General features: G+C 47.6%; 2 protein-coding genes across 2 annotated transcripts in view; one reads left to right on the plus strand and one right to left on the minus strand.

Annotated features, from left to right (window-relative positions):
• Positions 1-11,639, minus strand: part of LOC144505325 (beta-1,3-galactosyltransferase 5-like) — a 51,104-nt gene extending 39,465 nt beyond the window's left edge. Inside the window, exon 1 of the mRNA XM_078231443.1 lies at positions 10,676-11,639. Within this exon, the coding sequence (XP_078087569.1) occupies positions 10,751-11,542 (792 nt within the window). The 5' untranslated portion in view covers positions 11,543-11,639 and the 3' untranslated portion in view covers positions 10,676-10,750. The remainder of the gene's footprint in view (positions 1-10,675) is intronic.
• Positions 3,219-13,161, plus strand: part of LOC144505319 (serine protease FAM111B-like) — a 33,365-nt gene continuing 23,422 nt past the window's right edge. The window contains exon 1 of the mRNA XM_078231436.1: positions 3,219-3,284. Within this exon, the coding sequence (XP_078087562.1) occupies positions 3,258-3,284 (27 nt within the window). The 5' untranslated portion in view covers positions 3,219-3,257. The remainder of the gene's footprint in view (positions 3,285-13,161) is intronic.

Consider the following 13,161-nt stretch of genomic DNA (forward strand, 5'->3'; position numbering starts at 1 on the left):
GAGGAGATTTGATAGAGATGTTCAAAATCACGAGGGGACTGGACAGAGTAGACCGGGAGAAACCGTTCCCACTCGCAAAAGGATCGGGAACGAGAGGGCACAGATTTGAAGTGATTTACAAAAGAAGGAAACGTGACTTTAGGAGTATGTTTTCACACAGTGAGTGGTTGGGATCTGGAATGTGCTGCTTGCGGTGGAAGCAGGTTAAATCCAGGCATTCCAGAGGGCGTTAGATGATTATTTGAATAGAAACAACATGCAGGGGTAAAGGGTGAAGGGAATACACAGGGGAACGGCTCATTTGGAGAGTGGGTGCAGACACGGTTAAATGGTGCATCATAACAATTCTGTGATTCGGACCCTCTGACAGTGCGGCACTCCCTCAGTACTGACCCTCTGACAGTGCGGCACTCCCTCAGTACTGACCCTCTGACAGTGCGGCACTCCCTCAGTACTGACCCTCTGACAGTGCGGCGCTCCCTCAGTACTGACCCTCTGACAGTGCGGCACTCCCTCAGCACTGACCCTCTGACAGTGCGGCACTCCCTCAATACTGACCCTCTGACAGGGCAGCACTCCCTCAGTACTGACCCTCTGACAGTGCGGCACTCCCTCAGCACTGACCCTCTGACAGTGCAGCACTCCCTCAGCACTGACCCTCTGACAGTGCAGCACTCCCTCAGCACTGACCCTCTGACAGTGCAGCACTCCCTCAGCACTGACCCTCTGACAGTGCAGCACTCCCTCAGCACTGACCCTCTAACAGTGCAGCACTCCCTCAGTACTGACCCTCTGACAGTGCAGCACTCCCTCAGCACTGACCCTCTAACAGTGCAGCACTCCCTCAGCACTGACCCTCTGACAGTGCAGCACTCCCTCAGCACTGACCCTCTGACAGTGCAGCACTCCCTCAGCACTGACCCTCTGACAGTGCAGCACTCCCTCAGCACTGACCCTCTGACAGTGCGGCACTCCCTCAGTACTGATGGCAAGTATGATAGCAGTCGGGAAGCTGGAACAGTTAAACTCTTTGGACTCCCTAATGACTCCTAATATTAGATTTCAGAAAATGTGTGCCACGGAAATGTATACAGCAACATCATGCTGAGCAGAGCATATAAAAACTGCATTCATCGTGGACCCAAATGTATGGATTTCATTTTTGATGAGACTTTGTAGAAATGGAATTGTTATTTTTATAACAATTGAGGGAGTGCTGCACTGTCAGAGGGTCAGTGCTGAGGGAGTGCCGCACTGTCAGAGGGTCAGTGCTGAGGGAGTGCCGCACTGTCAGTACTGACCCTCTGACACTGCAGCACTCCCTCAGCACTGATCCTCTGACAGTGCGGCACTCCCTCAGCACTGACCCTCTGACAGTGCAGCACTCCCTCAGCACTGACCCTCTGACAGTGCAGCACTCCCTCAGCACTGACCCTCTGACAGTGCAGCACTCCCTCAGCCCTGACCCTCTGACAGTGCAGCACTCCCTCAGCACTGACCCTCTGACAGTGCAGCACTCCCTCAGCACTGACCCTCTGACAGTGCAGCACTCCCTCAGTACTGACCCTCTGACAGTGCGGCTCTCCCTCAGTACTGACCCTCTGACAGTGCGGCACTCCCTCAGTACTGACCCTCTGACATTGCAGCACTCCCTCAGTACTGACCCTCTGACATTGCGGCACTCCCTCAGCACTGACCCTCTGACAGTGCGGCACTCCCTCAGTACTGACCCTCTGACAGTGCAGCACTCCCTCAGTACTGACCCTCTGACATTGCGGCACTCCCTCAGTACTGCCCCTCTGACAGTGCGGCACTCCCTCAGTACTGACCCTCTGACAGTGCGGCACTCAAAAAATTGCCCCTCTGGACACTTTTGTATCTCTCCCCTCTCACCTGAAACCCTCTAGTTTTATACTCCCCGACCTTTGGGAAAAGATATTGACTATCTAGCTGATCTATGCCCCTCATTATTTTATAGACCTCTATAAGGTCACCCCTCAGCCTTCTACGTGCCAGAGAAAAAAGTCCCAATCTATCCAGCCTCTCCTTATAACTCTTGTTTCTTTCCTACATTAAAATAAAGGCAAATTATTGCAGATGCTGGAATCTGAAACAAAAACAGAAAATGCTGGAAATCTCAGCACGTCTGACAGCGTCTGTGGAGAGAGAATCGAGCCAACGTTTCGAGTCTGGATGACCCTATGTCAGAACTGAGCTCAGAGCTGTGACTTTTCTATCTTTCTTCATTGTCCCTTTCGCAGGTAACTTCAACTCTTTTTACTTCACCCCTGGGTTGGTCTTCAGCCATGTTACACCTTAACCTTCCACCCGGGTTTGTCAATAACCAGAACTCGTGGAGATACATGAGTGCTCCTCAGGGTAGAGAGAGAAATCAACCATCAAACCATCGCATCTCTTCAAATTGAGGTCCAGCACAGAAGGTTTGCATCTTGCAATTCGCGCAAGAGTAATATTTTACACCACCAATGTCTGGTCTTAGCCCATGCCAAGCAAGTTCATACAATTTTGACTTGGGGTCACCTTACAGAATATTTAGCTGCTTACGGACCCGTCCAAATCCTCAGCAGACCTTCTCTGAATTGTTTTGTTGAAGGATTACGAGAAAATACAAAAGTCTGAGGCCACGTACCAACTGACTCAAGAACAGCCTCTTCCCTGCTGCCATCAGACCTTTAAATGGACCTACCTTAGATTTAGTTGAACTTTCTCTGCACCCTAGTTATGACTTTAACATTACATTCTGCACCCTCTCCTTTCCTTCTCCCCTATGTACCCTATAGTACTGGGTTGGCATTGGGGAAAGGTGGTTAGCACTGTTGCCTCACAGCGTCAGGGACCCAGGTTTGATTCCTGGCTTGGGTCACTGCCTGTGCGGAGTCTGCATGTTCTCCCCATGTCTGCGTGGGTTTCCTCTGGGTGCTCCGGTTTCCTCCCACAGTCTGAAAGATGTGCTAGTTAGGTGCATTGGCCATGCTAAATTCTCCCTCAGTGTACCCGAACAGGCGCCGGAGTGTGACGACTAGGAGATTTTCACAGTAACTTCATTGCAGTGTTAATGTAAGATGACTTATGACTAATAAATAAACTTTAAACTTTATGTACGGTATGCTTTGTCTGTATAGCACGCAAGAAACAATATTTTTTACTGTATCCCAATCCCAATCTTCCAGGATTGGTGGTCATCTTCCAGGATTCTATCGACTCTGGAACAGTCCCTGCAGATTGGAGGGTAGCGAATGTCACTCCAATATTCAAAAAGGGAAGTAGGGAGAAAACAGGGAATTATAGACCAATAAGCTTAACATCGGGAGTGGGGAAAATTCTTGAATACATTATCAAGGACTTTATAGCAGAGCATTTAGAAAGCAGTGGCAGGATCAGACAGAGTCAACATGGATTTATGAAGGGAAATCATGCTTGACAAATCTGTTGGAATTCTTTGAAGATGTAACTAGTCGAGTTGACAAGGGGGAACCAGTCGATGTGGTATATTTGGACTTTCAGAAAGCGTTTGACAAAGTCCCGCACAAGAGATTATCGGCAAGATTAAAGTGCATAGGATTGGGGGAAGTATATTGAGGTGAATGGAAACTGGTTGGCAGAGAGGAAACAAAGAGTAGGAATTAATGGGTGCTTTTCAAATTGGCAGCAGTAACTAGTGGGGTGCCACAGGGATCAGTGCTGGGACCCCAGCTATTCACAGTATATATTCATGATTTGGATGAGGGAACAAAATGTAACATCTCAATACCCTCCCACCCAACTTGATACCAAGCTGGGTGGGAGGGTGAACTGTGACGAGGATGCAGAGATCGTTCAGCATGTTCTGGACAGGTTGGGTGAGTGGGCTAATCAATGCAGATGCAGTATAATTTGGATAAAGGTGAGATTATTCACTTTGGAAGCAAAAACAAGAAGGCAGATTACTACCTGAATGGTGTAAATTGGGAGAGGGGAGTGTGCAGAGGGACCTGGGTGTCCTTGTGCACCAGTCACTGAAGGTAAGCATGCAGGTGCAGCAGGCAGTAAAGAAGGCAAATGGCATGTTGGCCTTCATTGCGAGAGGTTTTGAATACAGGAGCAGGGATGTGTTGTTGTAATTATACAGGGCCTTGGTGAGGCCACACCTAGAGTATTGTGCGCAGTTTTGGTCTCCTTTTCTGAGGGAGGATGTTCTTGCTCTGGAGGGAGTGCAGCGAAGGTTTACCAGGCTGATTCCGGGGATGGCGGGACTGATGTATGAGGAGAGATTGACCAGGTTAGGATTGTTTTTGCTGGAGTTCAGACGAATGAGGGGGAATCTCACAGAGACTTATAAAATTCCAACAGGTTGAGTCAGGGTGGTGCATTATCAATCGAGCCGAGACTAGTTGTGAGCAGGACAAATAGGCTTTTATTAGCAAGAACTTGGAGCCATCCCTGTCGGAGATCTGGTCTGTACTGAAGGCTCGGGGGAGGAGCCACCGCCTTTATACCCAGACCAGGGGGAGGAGTCTTGGGCGGAGCCGACAGGGATGTGCCACATATACAGGTAATAATAAATACTAACTAACAGTGGTTAACCACCACCGATAACAGATAACAGTGTTTTACCACACAGGAAAGATGCAGGGAGGATGTTCCCGATGGTGGGGGAGTCCAGAACCAGGGGCCACAGTCTGAGGATTCAGGGGAGACCATTTAGGACGGAGGTGAGGAGACATTTCTTCACCCGGTGAGTCTGCGGAATTCATTACCACAGGAAGTAGTTGATGCCAAAACATTGAATGTATTTAAGAGGTGGCTGGATAGGGCACTTGGGGCTCTGAGAAGCAGAGCAGGAGATAGACAGGGCAGCATGTAATGTACGTAGCCTCAGAGCGACAGGATATTGGACTGTTCCCAATGAAGACAATTCCCATCCCACTGGGATCTCACCGCCACACACCTGCGTAACTTGCCAATCCTTATTCAAAGCCACCAGCACCGCCATGTTTTACACCAGCGCTGATCCCTCACACGCAGCTCGTGTAACGAACCATTGGCTCTGTGCCAACTCTGTGAAAGATTCTATCCAATTACTCCCACTCGCCCCTGCTCCATCCCCATAACCCGGGAAATGATTCCACTGCAAGTCAGGTGTCCTGCTTCCAATGCTCTTGCATGCAGTCAGTTTCAGATCAGAACGCTGGCTGCAATTTTCCGGCTGTTCACCCTGGCGGGATTCCCTGGTCCCGTGCAGTGAATGGAGACTTGGCTGAGGGCCAAATTCTCCGTCCTCACTTGCAGAGGCAGCAAAGAAAATTCCAGACATTGTTTCCAATGTTGCCTCTTGTTTCTTTGCCAGTCACCTCACATCTCGAATCACAGAATCATAGAACGCGACAGTGCAGAAGGAGGCCATTGAACCCATCAAGTCTGCACCGACCTCAATCCCACCCAGGCCCTATCCCCATAACCCCATCATTTACCCTCGCTAGTCCTCCTGACACAGGGGGCAATTTAGCATGGCCAATCCACCTAACGAACCTGTCTTTCGGATTGTGGGAGGAAACTGGAGCACCCGGAGGAAACCCATGCAGGAGAACGTGCAAACTCCACACAGACTTTGACCCAAGCTGGGAATCAAATCCGGGTCCCTGGCGCTGTGAGGCAGCAGTGCTGACCACTGTGCCACCGTGCTGCCCATGTCTTGTGCTTACTGACCCTCTGGCCACGGGAAACACCGTCCAGGTATTTTTGCCATCAAAACACAGAAAGTTGAACCTTTGTTGGTCTCTCTCATTTGGGGTGAACTTCAGCTGTAGTTACATGTTCAAATCAGAGGCCCTTCCCATTGGCCAGATCTTCCGGTCCTGCCCTGGTGACTGCCACGGTGGGTTCCCCGGTGGCCGGGGGTGCAAGCTATGCAAAAATCAGAGAGTCATAGAGGTTTACAGCATGGAAACAGGCCCTTCGGCCCAACTTGTCCATGCCGCCCCTTTCCTAGACATCAGTGGGGTTGGGAGGTTGTGCCGACAGCCGATTGTGAGCCGGTTCTGCTACCGGAGAAACATAGGGGTGCGTAGGGGGCTTGGAAATCGTTTCCAGAGACACCAATGTTAGTTGGATGTCTGCTGCCTCTTGTCTTTTCATTGGAGTTCCCCTGTTCACCGGAGACATTGCCAAGTCTCAGTATGAATCCAAACCAGAAAACGCTGGAAAATCTCAGCAGGTCTGGCAGCATCCGTAAGGAGGAAAAAGAGGTGACGTTTTGAGTCCAGATGACCCTTTGTCAAAGCATCTGATCGAAAGGTCAACTCTTTTCTCTCCTTACAGATGCTGCCAGACCTGCTGAGATTTTCCAGCGTTTTCCGTTTTGGTTTCAGATTCCAGCATCCGCAGTAATTTGCATTTACACAGCGTGTACTGATCTCCTGAGCGAGTTGTCAAACCCGTTTTCTCACTTAGGTCAGTCTCTTTAATCTAACCCTCAGACTGATGTCCTGCACGAACACCTCAGCCCAGGTTCGACAATAACCAAAATCCACAGAGGCACACGTTTACCACGGGGAATGGGGGGAGTGAGTGTTTAGCACGTAGCAAAATCTGTGGGCGCTGGAAATCCAAAGCAGAAACAGGAAAGGCTGAAAATATTCAGCAGGTTTGGCAGCTTCTGCGGAGAGAGAGAGGCAGAGTTAATGTTTCAGGTCAATGAACTGCCAGAGCTGTCAAAGATTTCTGTATTCAGCTAACTATGACATATTCTTCACCCTGGATTCTAGCAGATAGTCTGGCTCCAGAGACGGAATCTAGCACCACCCTCCAGGAAATCAATTTTCAAATCGCGCGCCCACACCCAGGGGCAACTGAAATGTTTATTTTTGTCTTTTCACAGGGCACGGGCATCACTGGCTGGGCCAGAATTAGTGGGCGGCACGGTAGCGCAGTGGTTAGCACTGCTGCTTCACAGCTCCAGGGTCCCGGGTTCGATTCCCGGCTCGGGTCACTGTCTGTGTGGAGTTTGCACATTCTCCTCGTGTCTGCGTGGGTTTCCTCCGGGTGCTCCGGTTTCCTCCCACAGTCCAAAGATGTGCGGGCTAGGCTGATTGGCCAGGTTAAAAATTGCCCCTTAGAGTCCTAAGATGCGTAGGTTAGAGGGATTAGTGGGTAAATATGTGGGGGTAGGGCCTGGGTGGGATTGTGGTCGGTGCAGACTCGATGGGCCGAATGGCCTCCTTCTGCCCTGTAGGGTTTCTATGATTCTAGTCTTACTCATCCATAATTGCTATTGAGAAGATGGTGCTGGGTTATCTTCTTGAATCTCTGCAGTCTCTGAGGTGTAGGTACATCCACAGCGCTGTTAGAGAGGGAGTTAGAACCATAGAACCATAGAAAATTACAGCTCAAAAACAGGCCTTTTGGCCCTTCTTGTCTGTGCCGAACCATTTTTTGCCTAGTCCCACTGACCTGCACTTGGACCATATCCCTCCACACCCCTCTCATCCATGAACCCGTCCAAGTTTTTCTTAAATGTTAAAAGTGACCCCGCATTTACCACTTTATCCGGCAGCTCATTCCACACTCCCACCACTCTCTGCGTGAAGAAGCCCCCCCGAATATTCCCTTTAAACTTTTCTCCTTTCACCCTTAACCCATGCCCTCTGGTTTTTTTTCTCCCCTAGCCTCAGCGGAAAAAGCCTGCTTGCATTCACTCTATCTATACCCATCAAAATCTTATACACCTCTATCAAATCTCCCCTCAATCTTCTACGCTCCAGGGAATAAAGTCCCAACCTATTCAATCTCTCTCTGTAACTCAGCTTCTCAAGTCCCGGCAACATCCTTGTGAACCTTCTCTGCACTCTTTCAATCTTATTTACATCCTTCCTGTAACTAGGTGACCAAAACTGTACACAATACTCCAAATTCGGCTTTTGATCCAATGACAGCGAAGGAATGGTGATATATTTCCAAGTAAGGAGTCTAACACCAGGTTAAAGTCCAACAGGTTTATTTGGTAGCAAACGCCACTAGCTTTCGGAGCGCTGCTCCTTCGTCAGATGGAGTGGAAATCTACTCTCAAACAGCAAATCTACTCTCAAACTCTCAAACTAGATTTCCACTCCATCTGACGAAGGAGCAGCGCTCCGAAAGCGAGTGGCGTTTGCTACCAAATAAACCTGTTGGACTTTAACCTGGTGTTTGTGAGACTCCTGACTGTGTTTACCCCAGTCCAACGCCAGCATTTCCACATCGTGATATATTTCCAAGTCAGGGTGGTGAGTGGCGTGGAAGGGAACTTCCAAGTGGTGGTGTTGCCAAGCTTGGCCTTCCAGGTGGTAGAGGCCGCAGGTTTGGAAGGTGCTGTCGAAGGAACCTTGGTGAGTTGCTGCAGTGCATCTTGTAGATGGTGCACTGATGCTGGATGGGGCCTATTAAGTGGGTTGCTTTGTCCTGGACAGTGTCAAGCTTTTTGAGTGTTCTTGGAATCTATCACCATCAATGGAATCTCGCCCCTTCAATCCGTGTCCTCTACATATTGACCCTTCTACCAATGGGAACAATTTCTCCTCATTTTCTCCGTCAAAACCATTTTTGATTTTGAACCGTGTGGGCCAGCTGTTTTTGCCCCCACCTGTCACTTTTACAATCTCGTACCTAATTTTGAACTAATAGTTTAAGTTTACTTATTATTGTCACAAGTGGGCTTACATTAACACTGCAATGAAGTTACTGTGAAAATTACATGAACACCTCTATTACATCTCCCCAGAAACAATTCCAGCTTCTCCAGCCTTAACTGGAGTCCCTCATCTCTGATCCATTCTTGTTCATCTCCTCTGTATCCCCTCCATGGCCTTGATTGTGGTGCCCAGAATATGAATAGAATTATCCAGCTCAGGCCAAACTCATTAAGATCTATGAAATTCCTCTAAGATATATAACGATTGATCATAACTTTCTTCCTTACACACTCTATTCCTTTGACTTTATCTGGAGATGATGGAAGTATGAAACAAGTACTTTAGGTAGACTCTAACATGCCCCAGCCACAAATAGCCAGGGTGGGAGTGTTGGGCGGGGGAATTTTAGGAAAACTGCGTATAATAACATGGACATAATTTTTGATCTTTTAGAACAATGGTGAAAGATGCAACAATTGAGGATCTATGAGGTGAAGAAAAGATTAAGAAAATTGTACCTGGGGCCATACATGCTCAAGTTTCCAGCCCTGGGGCTCTGGAAGGTCATAAAATTAATCCTTTTTAGTGACCCTTGCCATGTATGGTAATCTGACAGATGGGAATTCCCAAACAGCCAGTTTTATAACATGGAAAATGTTGCTTCTTGGCCGGTGAAGCCAAGAAAACCAAACGTGATGCTTAAAACTACTCCAGCTGCAGAAACACCGCTCTAGTAGAAACAATGGATATGGGGTTTTATGTGTCGAATATTTTAGAATAAACAAAAGGGGCATTCTGAGAATAATTTAGCCATTGAATGTTATATAGATTATCATTCCCTGAGGGGTGATGAATATTTAACCAAAGGTGTGACTAGGAAAATGCTTCTGGATTGAGTTTGCCAGTGATAGGGAGGAAAGACGCCTCTGAATTCAAATGGATTGACACGGGTAATCAGTTGTCAAGTTGCTTTCTGAAAAGGACTGTTGTATAAAGAGACTATTGCAGAGCCCAGTAGAACTGCACCTTCCAAGAGGTGGTGTAGAGAATATGGCGAACCTTTATACATTTTTACTTTAATTTGTTTTGAAATATTATTTGTATGTTATAAAGTTTTGATTTAAAGAAAAGATGGTAATCTTTGAATTGGTTTGTTAATTGTATTAGTAAACTGTGTATTAGTAAACTGTGCAGGTGAAGTGTACGGGTACTTTGAGTCAAAGCTTTGACAAAGGGTCATCTGGATTCGAAACGTCAGCTCTTTTCTCTCCCCGCAGATGCTGCCAGACCTGCTGAGATTTTCCAGCATTTTCTCTTTTGGTTTCAAGATTCCAGCATCCGCAGTATTTTGCTTTTATCTTTGATTTGTATTTGTCCGACTCATGTAAATAATGTTCAGTTAGTGTTTAGGACTGAGTGAATTAGTTAATTGATTGTGCAAAGGATTTAAGCGGGTGGTTGTCCCTTCAAGGGAAACACAGCAGAGTAAGGGTCACATGGCTTGTCTGACCAATTGGGACACAGAATGTGGAATCACCCAATGATGAGAGAAGCTCCAAGGCAAAGACATTTGGGAACTGAGCTCCAGTCATGTGGCTGTTGTAAATTCTTGTTAATTAATGCTTTTTGTCCTCACAAATGTGAAAATGCATTTTATAACCTTGAACTTTATGTCTTTATTAAATATTATAACATTCGTTTAAAATGACACCCAATGACAGTTTGGGATGGAGAGATGTGGATTTGGTTCTGGTCCAGGCTGAGAATCTGGGAGATGTCACACTGAAGCTCAACAGCACCATCACTGGGAGGAGGGTGTAATTACAGCACGGCCACTCCATACAGGCCGCTTCCATTGGAAATGTGAAGAGAGAAGAGGATGTTTGCTGGTGGACAATTTTCTTCAGTGGGGAGATAAACCTTTCACATCTCTCAGCAACATGTGTAACAGATATATTTGAATTTAAATTGACTATTAAACTAGCGCAGTATCAGCACGATGAGGGGACCTTACAAGGTTGTAACGATGCTGAACAGCACAGGAATTGTGGGAAGTGGGGCCTCTTCAAAATGGCCTCCCTCCTTCACTCGTCTCCAGGGCAACGCTTATCTGCTGCATCCTCCAGTGATTTCCAGTTGCTCAGCAGCTCAGAGGGATTCACTCCGTGAGAGGTGACGAGTTTCCGAAAACCACAAACAGAAAACTCAACCATTGAGTTGTAGAACTTTTGCTCTGAGTGGATTTCCACAGGATCAATCTTCAACTTCGCCAAGCACAGCCCGGCGTAAACATCCTCCATTTTAAAGTAGGGGATGATCCTGGAAACATTCCAGATTCCATTGGCAACATCGGTTGAAAGCACGTACCCAGTGCCGGAACAAAATGGTGGATATTTCTCCTGAGGATATTCCTGTTCACTAATATACCACTTACTGGATCGGTCCCTGACGGGTCCATAACCCCTCATGACAAAGCCAGTGAAGAAGTCCTTGCGATTCATTCCCAACAAGAGCTCGGTCTGATAATCCGGGTTGACAAACATGTCGGAATCGGTCTTCATCACGAAGGAGGTGGACGGACAGAATCGGTTCACCCACTCCAGCCCCATCAGTACCTTGGTGGTCAGGTTGGAATAAGAGTCGGTGAAATTTTTCTGGATGATGTCCTTGTGCAGTGAACTTTCTTTCAGCAGCTGCTCCTGATGCTCTCGGCTGTACCCCAGCAGGAAGTAGGTCACCACCCTCTGGCCATGGGTTGTCCGCGCTCTCCCCCATGTCTGCCGAATGGCCGAGCGAGCTTCCAACAGGTCCTGGGCACTGGTGACCAGAAGGACCAGAAATGGGGGATTGGTGTCACAGCCGCTGTTGGGCAGCATGAGGAAGGAGTGGTCATTAAACTTCGTCAAATGCAAAAAATCAACCCTGTACTGGCTAAAGTATCCAAGTATAATAAATATCAGCAACTGGGGGACAAAAACATAGAACATAGAACATAGAACATTACAGCACAGAACAGGCCCTTCGGCCCACGATATTGTGCCGACCTTCATCTGAAACCAAGATCAAGCTATCCCACTCCCTACCATCCTGGTGTGCTCCATGTGCCTATCCAATAACCGCTTAAATGTTCCTAAAGTGTCTGACTCCACTATCACTGCAGGCAGTCCATTCCACACCCCAACCACTCTCTGCGTGAAGAACCTACCTCTGATATCCTTCCTATATCTCCCACCATGAACCCTATAGTTATGCCCCCTTGTAATAGCTCCATCCACCCGAGGAAATAGTCTTTGAACGTTCACTCGATCTATCCCCTTCATCATTTTATAAACCTCTATTAAGTCTCCCCTCAATCTCCTCCGCTCCAGAGAGAACAGCCCCAGCTCCCTCAACCTTTCCTCATAAGACCGACACTCCAAAGCAGGCAGCATCCTGGTAAATCTCCTCTGCACTCTTTCCAGCGCTTCCACATCCTTCTTATAGTGAGGTGACCAGAACTGCACGCAATATTCCAAATGCGGTCTCACCAAGGTCCTGTACAGTTGCAGCATAACCCCACGGCTCTTAAACTCCAACCCCCTGTTAATAAAAGCTAACACACTATATGCCTTCTTCACAGCTCTATCCACTTGAGTGGCAACCTTTAGAGATCTGTGGATATGGACCCCAAGATCTCTCTGTTCCTCCACAGTCTTCAGAACCCTACCTTTGACCCTGTAATCCACATTTAAATTAGTCCTACCAAAATGAATCACCTCACATTTATCAGGGTTAAACTCCATTTGCCATTTTTCAGCCCAGCTTTGCATCCTATCTATGTCTCTTTGCAGCCTACAACAGCCCTCCACCTCATCCACTACTCCACCAATCTTGGTGTCATCAGCAAATTTACTGATCCACCCTTCAGCCCCCTCCTCTAAGTCATTAATAAAAATCACAAAGAGCAGAGGACCAAGCACCGATCCCTGCGGCACTCCGCTAGCAACCTGCCTCCAGTCTGAAAATTTTCCATCCACCACCACCCTCTGTCTTCGATCAGATAGCCAGTTACCTATCCAATCGGCCAACTTTCCTTCTATCCCACACCTCCTTACTTTCATCATAAGCCGACCATGGGGGACCTTATCAAACGCCTTACTAAAATCCATGTATATGACATCAACCGCCCTACCTTCATCAACACACCTAGTTACCTCCTCAAAAAATTCTATCAAATTTGTGAGGCACGATTTGCCCTTCACAAATCCGTGCTGACTATCCCGGATTAATCCGCATCTTTCTAAATGGTCGTAAATCCCATCCCTAAGGACCTTTTCCATCAATTTACCAACCACCGAAGTCAGACTAACCGGTCTATAATTATCAGGGTCATTTCTATTCCCTTTCTTAAACAGAGGAACAACATTTGCCACTCTCCAGTCCTCTGGCACCATCCCCATGGACAGCGAGGACCCAAAGATCAAAGCCAAAGGCTCTGCAATCTCATCCCTCGCCT

Source organism: Mustelus asterias, chromosome 16 (assembly GCF_964213995.1).
Source record: "Mustelus asterias chromosome 16, sMusAst1.hap1.1, whole genome shotgun sequence".
Taxonomy (NCBI): domain Eukaryota; kingdom Metazoa; phylum Chordata; class Chondrichthyes; order Carcharhiniformes; family Triakidae; genus Mustelus; species Mustelus asterias.